The sequence below is a fragment of the Protopterus annectens genome, chromosome 10.part0 (assembly GCF_019279795.1).
Source record: "Protopterus annectens isolate FY-2018-M chromosome 10.part0, PAN1.0, whole genome shotgun sequence".
NCBI classification, from domain to species: Eukaryota; Metazoa; Chordata; order Ceratodontiformes; family Protopteridae; genus Protopterus; species Protopterus annectens.
Window position 1 is genome coordinate 1,651,967,044 of NC_056744.1, and position 15,973 is coordinate 1,651,983,016.

Here is a 15,973-nt window from a genome sequence, read left to right on the forward strand (position 1 = left end):
CTGGAAAGCATTACAATGTCATAAATACTTGGAAAAGATTTTACCATTACACATTTAACATAACAGAGTTGAGAATCATGCAGTAATCTGTAACCTAACAAAGATTCATGCCAGTTGCATTGTCTACTTTCGTGTACTTTCTGTTAAGCTTGTATATTACTTTACTGTGGTCTGTAAAAAACGTGTTCCTATTAAGGGGTCCTTGAAGTTCACTCTGCTAATGTGCTAAATAAATTAACAGTAGTTGTTATTTTTTCTGCTGAAAACTCTATATTTTATTTTATATTTGAATAAAACAAACGAAGCACATTGTGTATCATTTTCAGGTACCAGAAACCCTTGAGGATGTTGCTGTTTCTTTTACTGAAGAGGAATGGATGATGTTAAGAAAACAAGATAAGGAGCTTCACAGAGAAGTGATGGTACAGAATTATGAAGCCTTGGTTTCATTAGGTAAGTGCAGTCCAGCATAGTAAGATCTCTACTTTTTTTCCTGAAGGTTACTAGTTTCAGGATGGTTCATAAATGTACACTTTGTGCGTTGTTGTCACAAGAAATTTTTGTCCTTACACATTCCAGCTATGTCCTGACATGACTAGCATTTCTTCCTGTCTACAGCACATTTGAACTATGCTTGACCTTTTTCTTGTTTGAGAATGCTGTGTCATACCCATAAAGCTCTGGATTTCTGTTTTATCAGTGTCTTGTAATGGGTATTCAACATTGTATAAATTTAAGTCCTGCTTTATTTCACTTTTTCATCGCCTGCTAAACTGCATGCCACTTTTATTCATGTATCTTTTATCAAAAAGAGGTCTACCCTAATATTGCCTGTTCTGCCCTTGAAGTGACCCATATCCCTTTTCGTCTTTATGTTCCAAGAAGTAGATACTGTGATCCATAAATCTCTCTGCTTAGAACCATAGTCAAACACTTTGTTTCTGAAGTACTGTTTATTGTGACTTGTCAAACATCTGTGACTTATTTCACCGATGATAAAGGAGTTTGTTTTCATTTAAATACATTTTCATTTAATTTTTTTCAGTATCGCACTTTATAAAAGAGGAGAATCTTCGAATGAAATTCAAATCTGAGAAATGCACCATAATTACAGCTTTTATTAGTTAATGCATTAATCTGTGTTGTCATGCTCATATCTGCCTGCACTATCTTCAGCTGTTCTTAGCTAGATATAATTCTCAAGGGATGGTTCCTTTTAAAGTGCACACTTGGAAGCCTGTTTCCATCTTACTAAAGGTGCCACCTATTGCTATAGTATGGCACCATCCTTACCTTACTTTTTGTCATGTTACACTTAACCCAAGGCAGTTATTTCTTTTTTATTTGTTTGTTTTATATAGTTAAGTAACTACGATGGTCTTTAGCCATTTTTAGATGTGAAAATGTCCATAGAAGATGGCAGAGAAGCATATAATAAGTAAAAACATTGTCACTTTTGAAAACCATTTTAAATGCACATTTTTCATATTTTTATCCTGATTTAACAACTTAATTTTATATACATATATATGTTATTTGTTTAGTATTCCTTGGATTTGATGCATTATTCATTATTTTTATCAAATGTATTTCTACTCTATGTATTTTTCTTGTCCATGTACCTTTAAATGTTCTACGTGTTTTGTTCAGTAGTCACATGATCAAGCAGGTCATGTGTCATAACAGCTTGCTAACAGATTTGCTAACATTTGGTTCTGGAGAAGTCTTTACGTTTTGTGAAAGATAAAAGCGCTTAATCATTAAAAAAAAAAAATTCACTTTTACAGCTAAGGTTACAGTAGTATAGGATATTACTATAAAGACATGAGTGTGGAAGACGAAGTTCTGTGTGAGAAGGTTTGAAGAAAACACAAAGGCCTGCAGACTGTAGTATGGAAATGCTTTATTAAAGCATATATAAATAGAGCAGTAACAAACCGGTTTTGGCTAAACAGCTTAAGTAGCCTTCATCAGTGTTAAAATCTCTGAGAAGGTTTGAAGTCATGATAGATGATTTCAGCAGTGTCTCCATCTTGTATGGTTAGCTGGATTACATTTGTCACCCAGGAAAAGAAAATGTGAATGTCCAAATATCACATCATTACTTTTAAGTTGAAAAATGATGGAGTACTGCCATTGTCACATTAGTAAACACTTTCTGAGCTGCAAATAGAGGAACCACTCTCTTGAGCATTAAAACGTAGCACTTAGGAATTGGGCCTTTCTGTGTAATTGGCAGGACTAAGGTAGCATGCATTATGATGGTTTGGCTGTACAAACATTCTTCGGCTGTTGGGTACCTTTCCTCTCTTGTAATGCACCCCTTCAACTGCACTCTCCACATATGCATTGTCACACTTGAATTTCAGCATTGGTCTCTTTAATGACTCCAGGCTGATGCATGATTTTAAGTTCAAGTCATGAATAGTAGAATTCAGCTTCTTTTTATTGATACTAATTAGCTGAATGTCCGCTTTTGTTTTCTGATCCTTTTGTGGAATTTGACTCTCTCTATCTTGGAAAAGTTCCCTGTTTTATTCCCTTGCCTCAAGGCACTTTCCACCCCCTACTATTAAAAATAGAGGAAAGAGAATAGAAAAACGTTTTATTTCTTTTGTTCCTCTTGTCTTAAAGTGTGGGTGCTGAGTCACTGTTTCCATTAAGGGAATTTTTTTTTTGGTAGTTACTGGCATACTTTGTGGTTTGCTGTTGCTGCAGGAGTTTATTTGTTGCCATTGCATTGCTTTTCTTTGTGTACTATTTCTTGGCTGTTCACCAGTTTTAATCACGGAATAAGGATTTTGCAAAAAAATTGCCCATGTGACAAACATTCATTTTCCCTCTTAATTTGGAAATGGGTCACATCTCCGAGAGGTATGACATTTAGAAAACTTTTTAAGTGTTACCCTTCAACACGAGAGTGAAGAGATTAGTGTTGGATTGTAGATATCAGTTGTCACGTTGATGGATTTCTCCACCGATTTCAAGTGTTGATCCTTCCATTGCCTCCAGGAAGCTGACATCAAAGTCTTTGAAGTCGCCTTCTTTTATTTTACCTCCTTTGGCTAAGAAGAAGACCAAGAAATGCAGATAAACCTCTGGTTTCTGAGGTGGCCCATCAGACAGTGGAACCTCCTGCTGAAAAAGTCTTGTTGAAGATGTTAGTGCCTCCTGATAGCAGCTTCTCAACCCCTTCAATGGTTGTTTCATCTACAAATTCTTGATCCTTGCATATGTTGATACAGGCACATTTCTGGTTGCTTTGGTGATGAATAAGGAAGTTGGAGTCTTTTCTGACCTTTCTACAACAGGACCACCACCTGTGAGGCAGGTGCACATTCCCCTAATTGTTGACCTAGAGTATGAGAAATTGGCTCAGCAGAACTTGGCTGGTTTCTGTGTTCACCAAGGTACTTAGCTGGGGTTAGATCTCTTATGCTATCTGTTCCTTTAGACTCCACTGCTGTGGATAGTTCCTAATCAGCACCATCTTTATTTCTTACTCACCTCATTGAGATTCACATTGACAGGTGTGGTACTACTGTTGATGGATCTTACCTCTTTATGTCTGGTCTGTCATCTATCTGGAGGGTGGTGGGGTTAACAGAGAAACTGATTTCAGTGTCACAGTATCAGGGTTGAGATTCTATGAACCTATTGCTTTAATTTTCTGTAGTGTCCCTGCCTCTTTGATTGATGTTGAAGTTACTCACACCTTATTTGGATAATAACAAGGGCATCCAGACTCCAGGTATCCTCAGATGTCCCCAACTTCAGGTAAGTACTGAAGTTAATAAGGTAAACAAGTAGTGACCCTCAGACCCCATATTATCTCCACAGAGACTTACAATTTCATAAACTACCTGAGTTGTACAGGACTCTCCCTTACATAAAGACTTAAGTTGTATTTTTTTCTTCCAACAGGTCAACTTGGGATATTTAAAATCATTACTTAAATATAATGAACTTATTTTTAAGAATTTACTTAAAGAACTTAAGAAATTAGGTAATTCCAATACAAGTGACCTGCTTTTTGACAGTAAATGTGGCTTATATGAGGAGCTCTTTAATACATTTCAAAAAGACATTAAGACGATATGCTCAAGGAAAGAAAAGAAACTGGACAAGGACAGAGGGTGGATATCAAGCGGGCAAAGTATATGCTACCCCTGCTTCAGTGAGGTCAACATCCTCCAACAACCATGCATACAGCAACAATATAGCAATGAGACTGTGTCAGCTTCTGATTTGACCCCTATGGCTGCTTTTTTAGAGAAATTACCTCTGAGGAGGTGAGGAGAAGGAGTGAATCATACTAATACCAACCATCCTGTGAACAGTTGCAGAAGATCAGGGGGCTACATTCGTAAAACATAAGGAGTAGAAGAAGACCATTACAAAACTAACTCCCCATTATGTTACACATCAGGACAACTTTTCAATTTAATCTGAGTATGTGACTTTTTTTTCTCTTTAAAACCAAAAGATGAACAGCTTTTTTCCTAGGTTTTTCAAATGTATTCCCACGAGGCACACCAACTTTGTGGATACTCAAATTGTTTCTTAGAAAGATAAATCTTGCTGTCATATCTCAGCAGAAGATCGTAATGGAATCTTTTAAACCATACCTTGGCTGTATTTGAGAGGTTGTGCACCAGAAATATTGGATATCTAATGCAGGATAGTTAGACATCTAGGACCTGTAATGTCATCCCATTAGAGTTTCAAGCACTCTGGGAACTCTCCTTAAATAAACATATTTGGGTAATGAAATGCGACAAGGGTGGGGGGGATTGTTTTAATGAATTAAGTGGACTATGCCAGCAGGATATTTTCTGTGATCTGAATGATGATTTTTTTATGAGGTGGTCTCTCTAAATGATATAAATCAAGCCCGTAGTGCCATCTCCTTAACCGTCTCTGAACTTTTTTTAACCAAGTGTGACATCACCCAACAGGAACTTTAATTGTTAAAAAAAAAAAAAAAAAAAAAAAAAAAAAACAAGGACTCCAGTCATTCTTGGCATCCCAAAGATTCATAAGAACATCTTTTAACCTCCCCTTTCATCCCATCATCTCAGCAGGGAACTCTTTATAGAACCACCAGCTGAAACCATGTTGTAGATGTTTTCCTACCTTGTTTAAGATTCCTGGAATTGTTTACATAAATGTAGGTGCTCACCTTTTGATACGAATGAACCTATTGATTACACTGGACATAAACCATGTTTACTGCTATCCCCCACAAACTTTGGTTGGAATGGTTCAGAGAGATGATTTCCCTGAACACTGACATTTCACTTCCTGTGACATTAATATTATTTGTTTGCCTACTCAATCTTGTTTTAAGCAATTTTGTCACATTGTAGGGTGAACCTTTCCGGCAGGTGTCCAGCATAGCAGTAAGTGCTGCATGTGCCCTTTTATTTGCCAGCTTAGTCCTTTGTTATTCAGAAAATTATTGTATACTGCACAGTCCACACCATCCTTTTTAAAAATGTACTTATATTGTTTGGATGACATTTTTATTACTGGGGATGTAGATCAGGACACACTACAGGAGTACGTGGCAGCACAGCATTCCCAAATTCTAATTTCAGTGCACACAAGGAAACCATACCCTTCCTTGATGCTTTGGTTTACAAAGACACTAATGGTTACAGTTCCAATATTAGTGTTTCAGACTGTTATCTTCACTTTGACAGTGCAGGCACACATAAACAAACAAGCAAAAAAAGCATTATTAAAGGGCATTATATCAGATTGTCCAGGAATATTTTGTAATGATAGACATTTCAGCGAACAATGTTTTATTTTAAAGTCTGCTTTTAGCACATAAATATGTTGAGTCTTTGATCTATGAAATAGAACATTTTGTGAAAATGAATCTAATTGCTGGTATTCTCCCATCTTAAAATAATCTTTAGCTAAGCCCATAAAGCCAAATAATCATTTGTTTGGTTGCTCCATGGTTTTACATCATTCGAGTCTTCTGCTATACATGGAATTATTGGAAAAAAAAACAGAAGCTTATGCATAAACTCAGTCCTGACTTTATTGGACTAGATTCGTCGGCATGATTTGAAACCCATCAATATAGGGGGATAGTTAAAAAAATAAACTTTGGGACAACAGTCAACCTGACAATAATGACTAAATGTGGCTGGTGCTTCAGCTGTGATTACATTCAAGAAGGTCCCAGTACAGTAATACACAAATTCTCCAGGTTTATTCCATGCCCTGTCAGATTTAATTATAATATAGTGGGTGTTTTTTATACTGCTGTGTGTAAAACATTGGTCCATTTTATATCAAAAAGGCAATACAGCGAATGCCTTTTCATCAACCTTTTATACATGGAACCCCAGTTACGTGAATGGTCTAGGGAAAAAAATCGCTTGGCCATCATCATGAATTTGCCCCTTTCCGCACTGTAGTGTGATCTTGGAATTGGTATATTTAGTTTGGGGGGTGTAGGGGGCACAGCCCCCCACTTTGAAATGTTTGTAGTGATGTGTCATTTCTGGTTGGTGAAGCAATTTTTTTCCCTAGGAAAAAAAATCACTGAATTGGCCATTCGCGTAACTGGCGGTTCACTGTTTAGGGGTTGATGAAAAGGCATTCGCTGTATTGCCTTTTCAATAACATAATTTAGACCCATAAAAATGTTGCATGTACTTCATTAGTAAAATAGGGCATAAGATGCAGAAAAGGATCATTGAACATTGCAGCATCATCTGTAATAAGAACGAGAAGAATTTTTTATTTAAATATCACCTGCTTTGTACAGGTTTCAAAAAATCTTGTTTTTTGTCCTGGAGAAGGTACACAAGGACTTTATGGGTGGTGTCTGGGGAAACGTTTCTGCTTTGCAGGGAGTTGCACTGGCACATTCTTTTAGGTAGTGATGTTTCACCAGGTTTTAAATGACTGTTTCCATAGCACCTGTTTTAAAGTTGTGGCCTGATAGGTTGGCCCATTAATAAATAGCAACACCTCTTTAATGTAATCATGTAAGTGGTGAATGTGTGCAATTCCGTAGTTCTTTCTTTTGGAATGAAAGTGCTCAATAAATGTATTATTTTGTTCTATAATGTTGGTGTTCCTTTGATTAGTTATAATTTTGGAAAAAAGCCAAATGGCTCCCAGTTAATCAAAGGGCATTAGGCTCTCAGTTATATTAGCTTTACCATGAACAGTTTATTTTTCCCCTAACAGCCACACTTGTACAACAACTGTCCTCATACAACCACAGAAACCACAGCCACTTAGACCCTCTTCTTCAAACACTACAATCCAAAATTCATGTATCCAACCATTCTTTTTCTATACCTGACCCTAACCTCTGGTAATCTGTCTCCAGATTTTAAAGATGCATAATCCTTCCCTAAATGTAATGCTGTCCTGACGTCTTCTCTAAAAACCCAAGCTAAATGCACTTTCAGTCTTGTTAGCCGTTGAACCTAGACTAATGTACTGTACTGTCCTTCAGTTCTCACTGCTATTATGCTTTTTGCTTTCTTACTCTCTTGCATGTTGTCCGTCACATATGAGGTTCTTTCCACTGTAAAACGTATATGTTTAGATATGTCAGTGTAGCACCTATCTTTGTAACTATTTGTACTTTCCTGTGGCTGAGAATGAAATTGGACAGAACTGATTAGCACTGTACCCCATTAAACAAATTAAAAAAATGCACCTCCTTTTCTTTGTACTGTTTGGTTAGCATTTCTGGGGACGATGGCACACAAGTCGTGCGTTTCTAGAATGTAAAAAAAAAGATAAAGACTCATGGAATTATAGGAAAGATGTACTTTTAGCAAGTTAACTGAAGAGATGATTTTACGTTTATTATGAGAGCTTAGAAGACCAGGAGATATAATAGATAAAATGTCTGCATGTGTCTGGAAAATATGTTTGGCAAGATGCAATAAATTGTTATGTAGCAAAAAACAGGATGAATACATTGAGGGGAAACTAAAATATGGAGCTGGGTAAAAGAGTGGGGAGACAAAGAGATGAAAAGTATGCAACAATATTTTTGTGATTAAATCTTGAGATTATGCAGATATGTAAATAAATGTATTCATTTTCTGACTATAAATAAGATTTGATAATTTTGTATTACAAAATCCATCTATTATGTCAGTAAGCAACAATGGAAACAGAGCGATCTAGTAACAATGGAGGGTGTTACTCTTTTTTTTGCTGACTGACCAGCTTTTGAGTACTGCACTTAGATGATGTGCATTTGAAGAAAAAGTTTACTGTGAAATCTGCTGAATGTAATATGAAAATAGTTTTGCCTACTTTGGATGAGAGACTTCCTGCTTCTGCAGAATTTGGAGTAGTTGCTGCTGTACCTGGTAGAACTGGTCAAAGCTGTGTTTGGAGTTCAAAAAAAAGGGATTGTGTTTGCTGTTAGTAACACACTTTTTTCTTTGGTGGTGGTATGGGGTATGGCTTCTTCCTCATCCTTCTGTGTGACTGAACTGTGCACTTCTAAATCAATGAACAAGGACATTTTCTGGAACAAATAAGTTAAACCGCTGGGCTTTCAAGTTTCAGATGTTAGCTCATTTCTACATTTGGGAAATTGGCTTTTTGCAGATTTGACTTTTGAAACACGATTTGGCTTTTTGTTTCTTGCTTTGTTGAATAATAAAAAAGATTCATTACCATGGAAAGATATTTTTTTATTGTGCCAGTGACTTTACATGTCAAGAAAAGAGTGATCTCACAGTTCAGGGCTACTGATATTTCTGCTGATGTTACTTAGTTGAAAAAACGTGCAGATATCATAGGTTCATAGGTTCATACTAGGCTATCTGCCAGAGGGCATTTATAAGCCTAGCCCCCTTTAGTTTGGAGAAACTATGCCCATTATTTATCTGTGCCTCTGTCAAGCAGTGACACTGAGGTAACTCCTCCATTGGTCAAGATTCCTCTTGAACAAGGCCAGCGAGGTGCTCTGCCTCACATAAACCGGGATTTTGTTCCACAGCATAGAGTCTTTGGGTGATGAATCTATCCCTCCAGCACGCCCTATTAATAACCGTGTCGAGGTTTAAGTCTTGTGGCTCTGAGGGATCTAGATTTTTTGAGATGAAGCATGTTCATCAAATCTGGGTTTGACATGGCCTTGTATGTCAGGCATAGGTCACCTCTGAGCAAAGGGTAAGCAACTGAATATAACTGGAGTTCTTTCAGTCGGGCAGCATAAGACCGATTTTTGAGACCCTTTATCCTTTTGGTGAGGAACTTTTGTGGCCTCTCCAGCTGCTGCAAGTGGGGCATTGTACTCGATCATTGGTCTGATGAGTGATGAGTATAGGGAGACTATGACTTCCCTTGATCTAGATGTGAATCCCTTCATGATAAGGTGGGCAATGTAGAAGGTCTTCCTAACTACTTTAGCAATATGAGTGTCGAATGAAAGGCTACTGTCAACCTGGGTTCCCAGGTCCCTAATAACTTCTTCTGTGTTCAGGGGATTGACACCTATATGGTAGCTAGGGGTAACCTTATTTTTCCCGAAGGGTATGACTATGCATTTCTTGGCATTTAACTTTAGGCCATAGCTCTGGCACCAGTTATCCGTTTCTGTGAGACCGGATGTGTTTTCAACTACGGCACCCAGTTTGCAGTCATCTGCAAACTTTGTCAGCCATAACCCTCCTGTGTTTGCTTGTACTTCAGAAAAGTAGATGCCAAACAAGAGTGGGCCCAGGACTGAGCCCTGTGGGACACCACTTGTGACAGGCTTTGAGTCTGACATGGCGCCAGCAACTCTGACCCTGTGGGTTCTGTCACTCAGCCAGTTTGCAACCCATCTTGTAATGTATGGGTTTACATTTAAGTTGATGAGTTTTCAATGATACCCGAGTGAGGTATTGTATCAAAAGCCTTCGCCAGGTCTAGGTAGGCTGTATGGATTGCCTTTCCTCCAATGGCCTTGGTGACTGTTTCAAAAAGTCAACCAAGTTTAGAAGGCATGATCTGCCTTTGACAAAGCCAAACTGGGTTGGATCCAAAGTCTGCAAGTTCCTATGTCTTTATTTATGAGATCCATTATGATCCTCTCCATGGCTTTGCAGATAAGGCTTGTCAAGCTAATGGGACGGTAATTTCCAGGGTCGGTGGAGGCAGGAGTGGGACCACAGTCACTGTGCGGTGAGACTAAGATTAAACAGCTGTCCTAACTGTGGGTTTAATTCCTTGTTGAGTTCATGGAGCACACAGCCGGGACACCATCAGGTCCCATGGATGCTGTGTTCTTTGCCTTGGAGAGAGCAATTCTCACCTGGGCTAGAGATGTTTGGGGGCTACAATCATGTGGTATAGATATCTCTCCTTTAGGGGAGGGGAGAAGTTTGCACTGAACCTTTCAGCCAGTATGTTGGCAATGTCTGTAGGATCAGTAATCTTCACATCATTTTGAACTAATTCTGAGCATATCTGGGAGTTTCCTCCTAGGTTTCTGACATAGCTAAAGAATGCCTTATGTATGTCTTTAGAGTCCTTAGCTATTTTTTTCTCAAAATTAGCTTTGGATGATTTTATGAGAGCTCTTAGCTTTTTACTTATAGTGATCAGCGGTGTCTTACCTTTTAAGGATTTTGCTCTATCTTGTAGTAGCTTTCTCCTTTTGTTGTAGAGTTTGTTTATGGCTGGGGTCCACCAGACTGGACACTTGCCTTTGGTACAAAGAGTCTTTGTTTTGCTTGGGATTGCCTGATCCACCTGCAGGTGCTGGTAGAAGGCATTTGTAAGTGATTCAGCGGTTTGAGTAATGTTAACTGCCGCTCAGGGGCCTTAAAGGAGACCACACTAGTCTTTAGAAGTGTGAAGTGAAGTTCTTTACTGTGGTCTTTTCATTTCGGGTGGGGGATGAGGACCTCCAGCGAGATTAGTTTGTGATCAGATCTCACCAGTGAGGGTATAGAACATTGTGCTCCCATGTTCGTGATGATGAGATCAAGTATGTTTTCTCCTCTTGTGATGGTGACTAGTTGTTCCATGGCATTTGAGTTTATGAATTCCAGGAACTTTTGGGCTAGAGTGTTTGGGCTTGAGTAGTGTTCCCAGTCTATATTAGGGTAGTTGAAGTCACCTAGTATGATGGTGTTCGAGATACATTTATCCCTCCAGTGTTTTCAGGAAGGCCATATGAGGTTCCTGAGTTTGGTGGCCTGTAACATGCTACAAATTGCAGAGCAGTCTTGCCTATGGTTAATTGCACCTGGATGGTTTCCATGCCACCAATCTTGAGGTGTGGGTGTCCTTGATGAATATGGATACCCCTCCTTTCTTGGTATTGTCCAGGTTTTGGGGCGGAAAGCATGATATGAGGTAAAACCTGATAGTGCTGGGGTGCTCTCAGGAGCCTTGAACCAGGTTTCTGTCACATCCATACTGAGAAGGGCCTGCATCTTGAGGTTGAGACTTCTGGCATTGAGCAGCATTACCCTTAGTTTTTTTCCTTTGTTTTGTTCTAGGGTGGTAGGTTTAGAATTTGAGCCTTGCCTAAAAGGCACTATGGGGGTGGCAAGAGCCTTTGCCAAAATCCGAATCCCAGGGTGACAAGTGCAAGCCCCCCCTTAAGCAGTGTGGCTTGTCCAGCATGTCATCCCAGGCAGACAGACATTCCCTTTGAATGACACCAGAGTTTAAGCCAATTGTTAAAGCTGATCATCATATCTCTGTATTGTGGCATCATTCTTGGTGAAGGTAGGATACTGCTCAAGGTCAGGGTCATACCTGCTTGGGCTAATCAGAGAGCTCCTCTATGTCTCTTTTCATGTAGTCCAGGTCATTAACACCAGACAATGATTGAGTCAGCATTGTACCTGCTGTTGAGAGACCTGAGTGCATACAGCTTACTGTGACCTTCTCCTTACTCAGTCTCAGTGTGTCTGACTATGGAGTCACCAATGACTAGTGTGTCTGGCATTGTGTTTGGCCTTAAGGGCTGTGACTGCTTGACACTCTGACTGTGTGGTCTATGTGTTGCAGGTGCTGTGTTCTGAGGTGGTAGTTGTTTGGGTGTCTGCTTTGGTGGCCTCTGCTGTTTTGGTAGATTTTTGATCAGAGCCTGTATGTCTTTGTGTGTTTATGTGTATGATTTGAGGTTGTGATGGTATTATGTGAGACTGGGTCTATAGTGTGTGTGGTTACCTTCTCCTCCTGTCTGGTCATGCCAGTCCTATGTTGAGAGAGCTCAGCCTCCAGTTTGGCCGTATAGTTGCATCTCATGTATTTGTGTTTTGTGGGAGGAGGAGAGGGTTGTTACATGAGGCAATTGTAACATTGCCTCAATATTCCCAAGTTCACCAGCTGAGCAGGAGAGGACATTAGCAACTGATCCCTCGACATGCTAGAAGGAATAGACAGAAAAACTTAAAAGGTTCTGGGGGATGTGGGGACCAGAAATGGGGTTTGCTTTTTAGCCCTAATAGTTTAAATCTGATTAACGGAAAAAACAAATGACCCAAAATGGCCGCGACGAATTACTAGTTGCTGCTTCTAACCACTCCTCTGAGGACAAACAAGCAGCTCAGTCCCACTGGTGAGTAAAGAAACTACCTCTGGCCACACAAGAAAATGGAGGAGCACAGAAACCAAATACAAAGCCCAGGGATCAGCAAAATCTGATCACTGGAACAACTAGCTAGGAAAGTGTAGGAAAGGAGAAATATTTTTTTTTTTTTTTTTGCAAACAGACAGAAAAAATGCAGTAAATGACTAAATTGCTATCAAAGGCTGGTACACTTGAGTGTATTAGCCTGTTTGTTACAATACTTTAGCCCACAAGTGCAATCAACAATATAAGCTCACAAAAACAGGAAAATAAGGTAATAAAACAGTAATATAGGCACAAACAGTAGTCGAAAAGCTCAAAAGATCGAAAAATGCAAATCATTAATGTAGCAAAATGCTTTTATCTTTGGAATCAGGTAGGTTGCTAATATTTTATTATTTTTGTGACTGTTGCTGTGTCTTGCTTTCCTCTAGTGAATTTGTTATACAGAACCATAAGAGAGTGTTTTGCTATGCTGGTCGGTCTAAATCTTGTTGAGGACATAGGACAATCCTACATGATATGACATGTTAAACAATGTTTTCTCTTTAAGGAATGGGGGCATGCAGGTAAAGAATGTTTCTCCCTGTTTTACATGTGGTCTGGAAGCTAAACAAAACAAAACTGTGTATCCTGCACCTGTGATCTTTGTGAGCGAGAACTCCAGATTGTATCTTTGGATTTGCCATTAGTGCAGTCCTCCCTTTCTGCTGATAAGCAGTTTGACAGTCCTCCCTTTCTGCTGATGATAAGCAGTTTGACATGGTCAGGCCTAATTCAGATGACCACACGAGTGGTTTACTTGTAGAGCATGATAGTTAAGTCTATTGAGGAGAATTTGGGTTCTGTCAAACTGCTTGTTTTCCCCAGAAGGTGAAGGGAAGAGTTGGATGCTGGGAATTCTTGTGAGGATAGTGGTTTTGATAGGCCTGCTGTTAGTAAACAAGTTCAAAAATGTAAGATGCTGCAGCAGCAGGTGAGAATGACAGAATGTAAGGGGGGTTGTTACCTTGTCTTTGAGTGTTAATAGTGTGTTAAATGAGTCTAGGAGGTTGGTGTGATGGAGGTAGTGATGTCGGGAACAGGTGGCAGGTATTTGTATAGTGGATATTCATTTTCTTACCATTTTGCAGTGGTCTGGGATTGATGTGCTCTGTAGTGCTATCATACTATGTACTTTTGTTGTAGATAAGTGTTCTAGTATTGTTTGTTTTATTAATGGTGACAGGTACACAAGTTTTTGTATGGAATGATCTTTCATCCTGGCAGTGCTATTGTGGTGGATTTTCATTTGGAAGTTTTTTGACCTTTCCTGTATGTTTATGCAAATTCCACAAAAATGGCTTTATTAATTGAAGATCTGAAGTCTTTTAGTAGATATGGATATCCTTGTTTCAGAGATTTTAATTGTGATTTGCATAGAAATAGTACACAGGAGGGGAGGGATGTTAAATCCGATAGAATGTTGCTGCTTGTTGTGGACTTTGAGATAGTATTGATCCAGTGTGGCCCTGTAGAGTATGTAAAACATTGACAATCTATGTCCTTTTTTGAGGATGTCTGTAGAGTTACAACCTGAAAAGTTATATTATTTTTTTTACCATTGTGCATTATGGGGAATTTACAGTATGTGTGGTGTCGCTATCCCATTATAGAATGGAGATATATGGCAATGGTAGAATGATGAAAAGTAACCATGTAGTCCTTTTTGTCAGTTCTGACTGAGTTGGTGGGTGACCTTTAAGATGCAGTATGATTAGGATTATCACAGGCTGGAATTGCGACAATGGTCATCTTTTAAAGCTTGAAATACAAAAAAGCTCATGTAGCTTAGAGGTTTTTTTAATTTGATAGGGTGAAATTGATCACATAACATTTTTAATTCACCATGAATTGTACTTAATCTGGTTTTGTACACGAAAATGAGGTCCTGAAACTTAAATTGCTAAACCTCTAATGCATTTGGCTTGTTGCTGATTTTATAGTACCTGTTTTAAAAAAAACTCATGGATTAACAGAACTTTGGATTTTACATTAGTGGTCAGAGTACTCATTTTGGTGTAAACCTCATGAAATTGAAATTGGTTTGGGTAAATCAACCAGGGATATACGCAATGTGAGCTTTTAAGCGTTACCAGTTTTGTGAAGCTGCATAGACATGCCGTTTCTGCTTCTTTGGCTTATCTTTTAAAGCTTGCTGTAACTTGTTGGTGAGACAGCTGTAATTGTTTATATGGGTGATTAGTGTGAGAAAGTACAGGAGATATATGCACTGGATGAACAGCAAATGCAGCCTTTACTTTGTGAGTAGCTTTCTTTTTTTTTTTTGCCAAGTAGAAAGGAAGTAGTTACACTGCTGTTTGGGAAGTCATGAACAGTCTTCGTTTAAAGGCATGTATGATTCAGATGCCTCATGACAGCTGGAATTGGTGACAGTCTGCAGGTGATTTTTGATGATGCATTATGCATGTATAAGGAGGTGTCTGCTGGACATCTTGTGGCCTGGTATTCTCCTTTTAGTCAGGAGGCCAGATATCATTTGGACAGAGTTATTTCCATGACTAAGTTGGACACTGCTATGCTTTTCATCAATATTGAGAACTTACCTGAACAGGACTGGATTGATTATAGATTTAAAAGAGGTCATCAGTTGCAGAAAAGTCAGACTTTCATTTTCTGTTTTTAATGAATGATTATTCTTTGGCGATACTGAGCTGGTTGTGCGCATTTAGTAATAAAGTTTATTTGGAAAAAGGAAGAAGAGGCAGAATTTAGTAAATAACTGTTGATAGTCATATGTAACAGCAACTATATTACAAGACATTTTTAATACTGGTGTTTTGGGAGTATTTGGTATATGTTGTGTTAATCTTCACTAAAAAGTTGATATTTTATAAAATTAAGCTACGGTTTGATATCTTGTGACATTAGGAAAGTCTTTCATCATTTTAATCATAGATGTGGGACATATTGCACTGTTATGGAATTGGGATTTATTTATTGTATTGTCTGTGATCTGTATACAAGTCTGTTCATGCCGGTTTGAATGGTTGCTTTACAGGAAAGATGAGAGTGGGGAGGAGCATGTGACAGGATCATAGGATCATCAGAGTTACACAGCAACTTAGCCTTGAGGCCATTTTAGTCTTTTAGTACCCACCATTAAGAGTTGCCTCCCTTCCGAGAAGGGCCAGGACAATCATACCAGGAGTAAATGTATGAATACCCATCCAGTTCTGCAGCTCAATTTTTTAAAGATATCTAATGTGTCACACATTTCAACTTGATGAGGAAGTTTGTTTCAGAGAAGGGGTGGGCACTGTGTGACAAGTATATTCCTCCACCTTGTTTTATTTGTTGCAGTAAATTTAGATCTCTGGCCCTATAGCTGGA

General features: G+C 38.7%; 1 protein-coding gene across 1 annotated transcript in view; it reads left to right on the plus strand.

Moving 5' to 3' along the window:
• LOC122813860 (zinc finger protein 550-like) overlaps nt 1-15,973 on the plus strand; it is a 145,907-nt gene that overhangs the window by 70,893 nt on the left and 59,041 nt on the right. Inside the window, exon 4 of the mRNA XM_044086399.1 lies at nt 327-453. Coding sequence (XP_043942334.1) covers nt 327-453 — 127 coding nt within the window. The remainder of the gene's footprint in view (nt 1-326; nt 454-15,973) is intronic.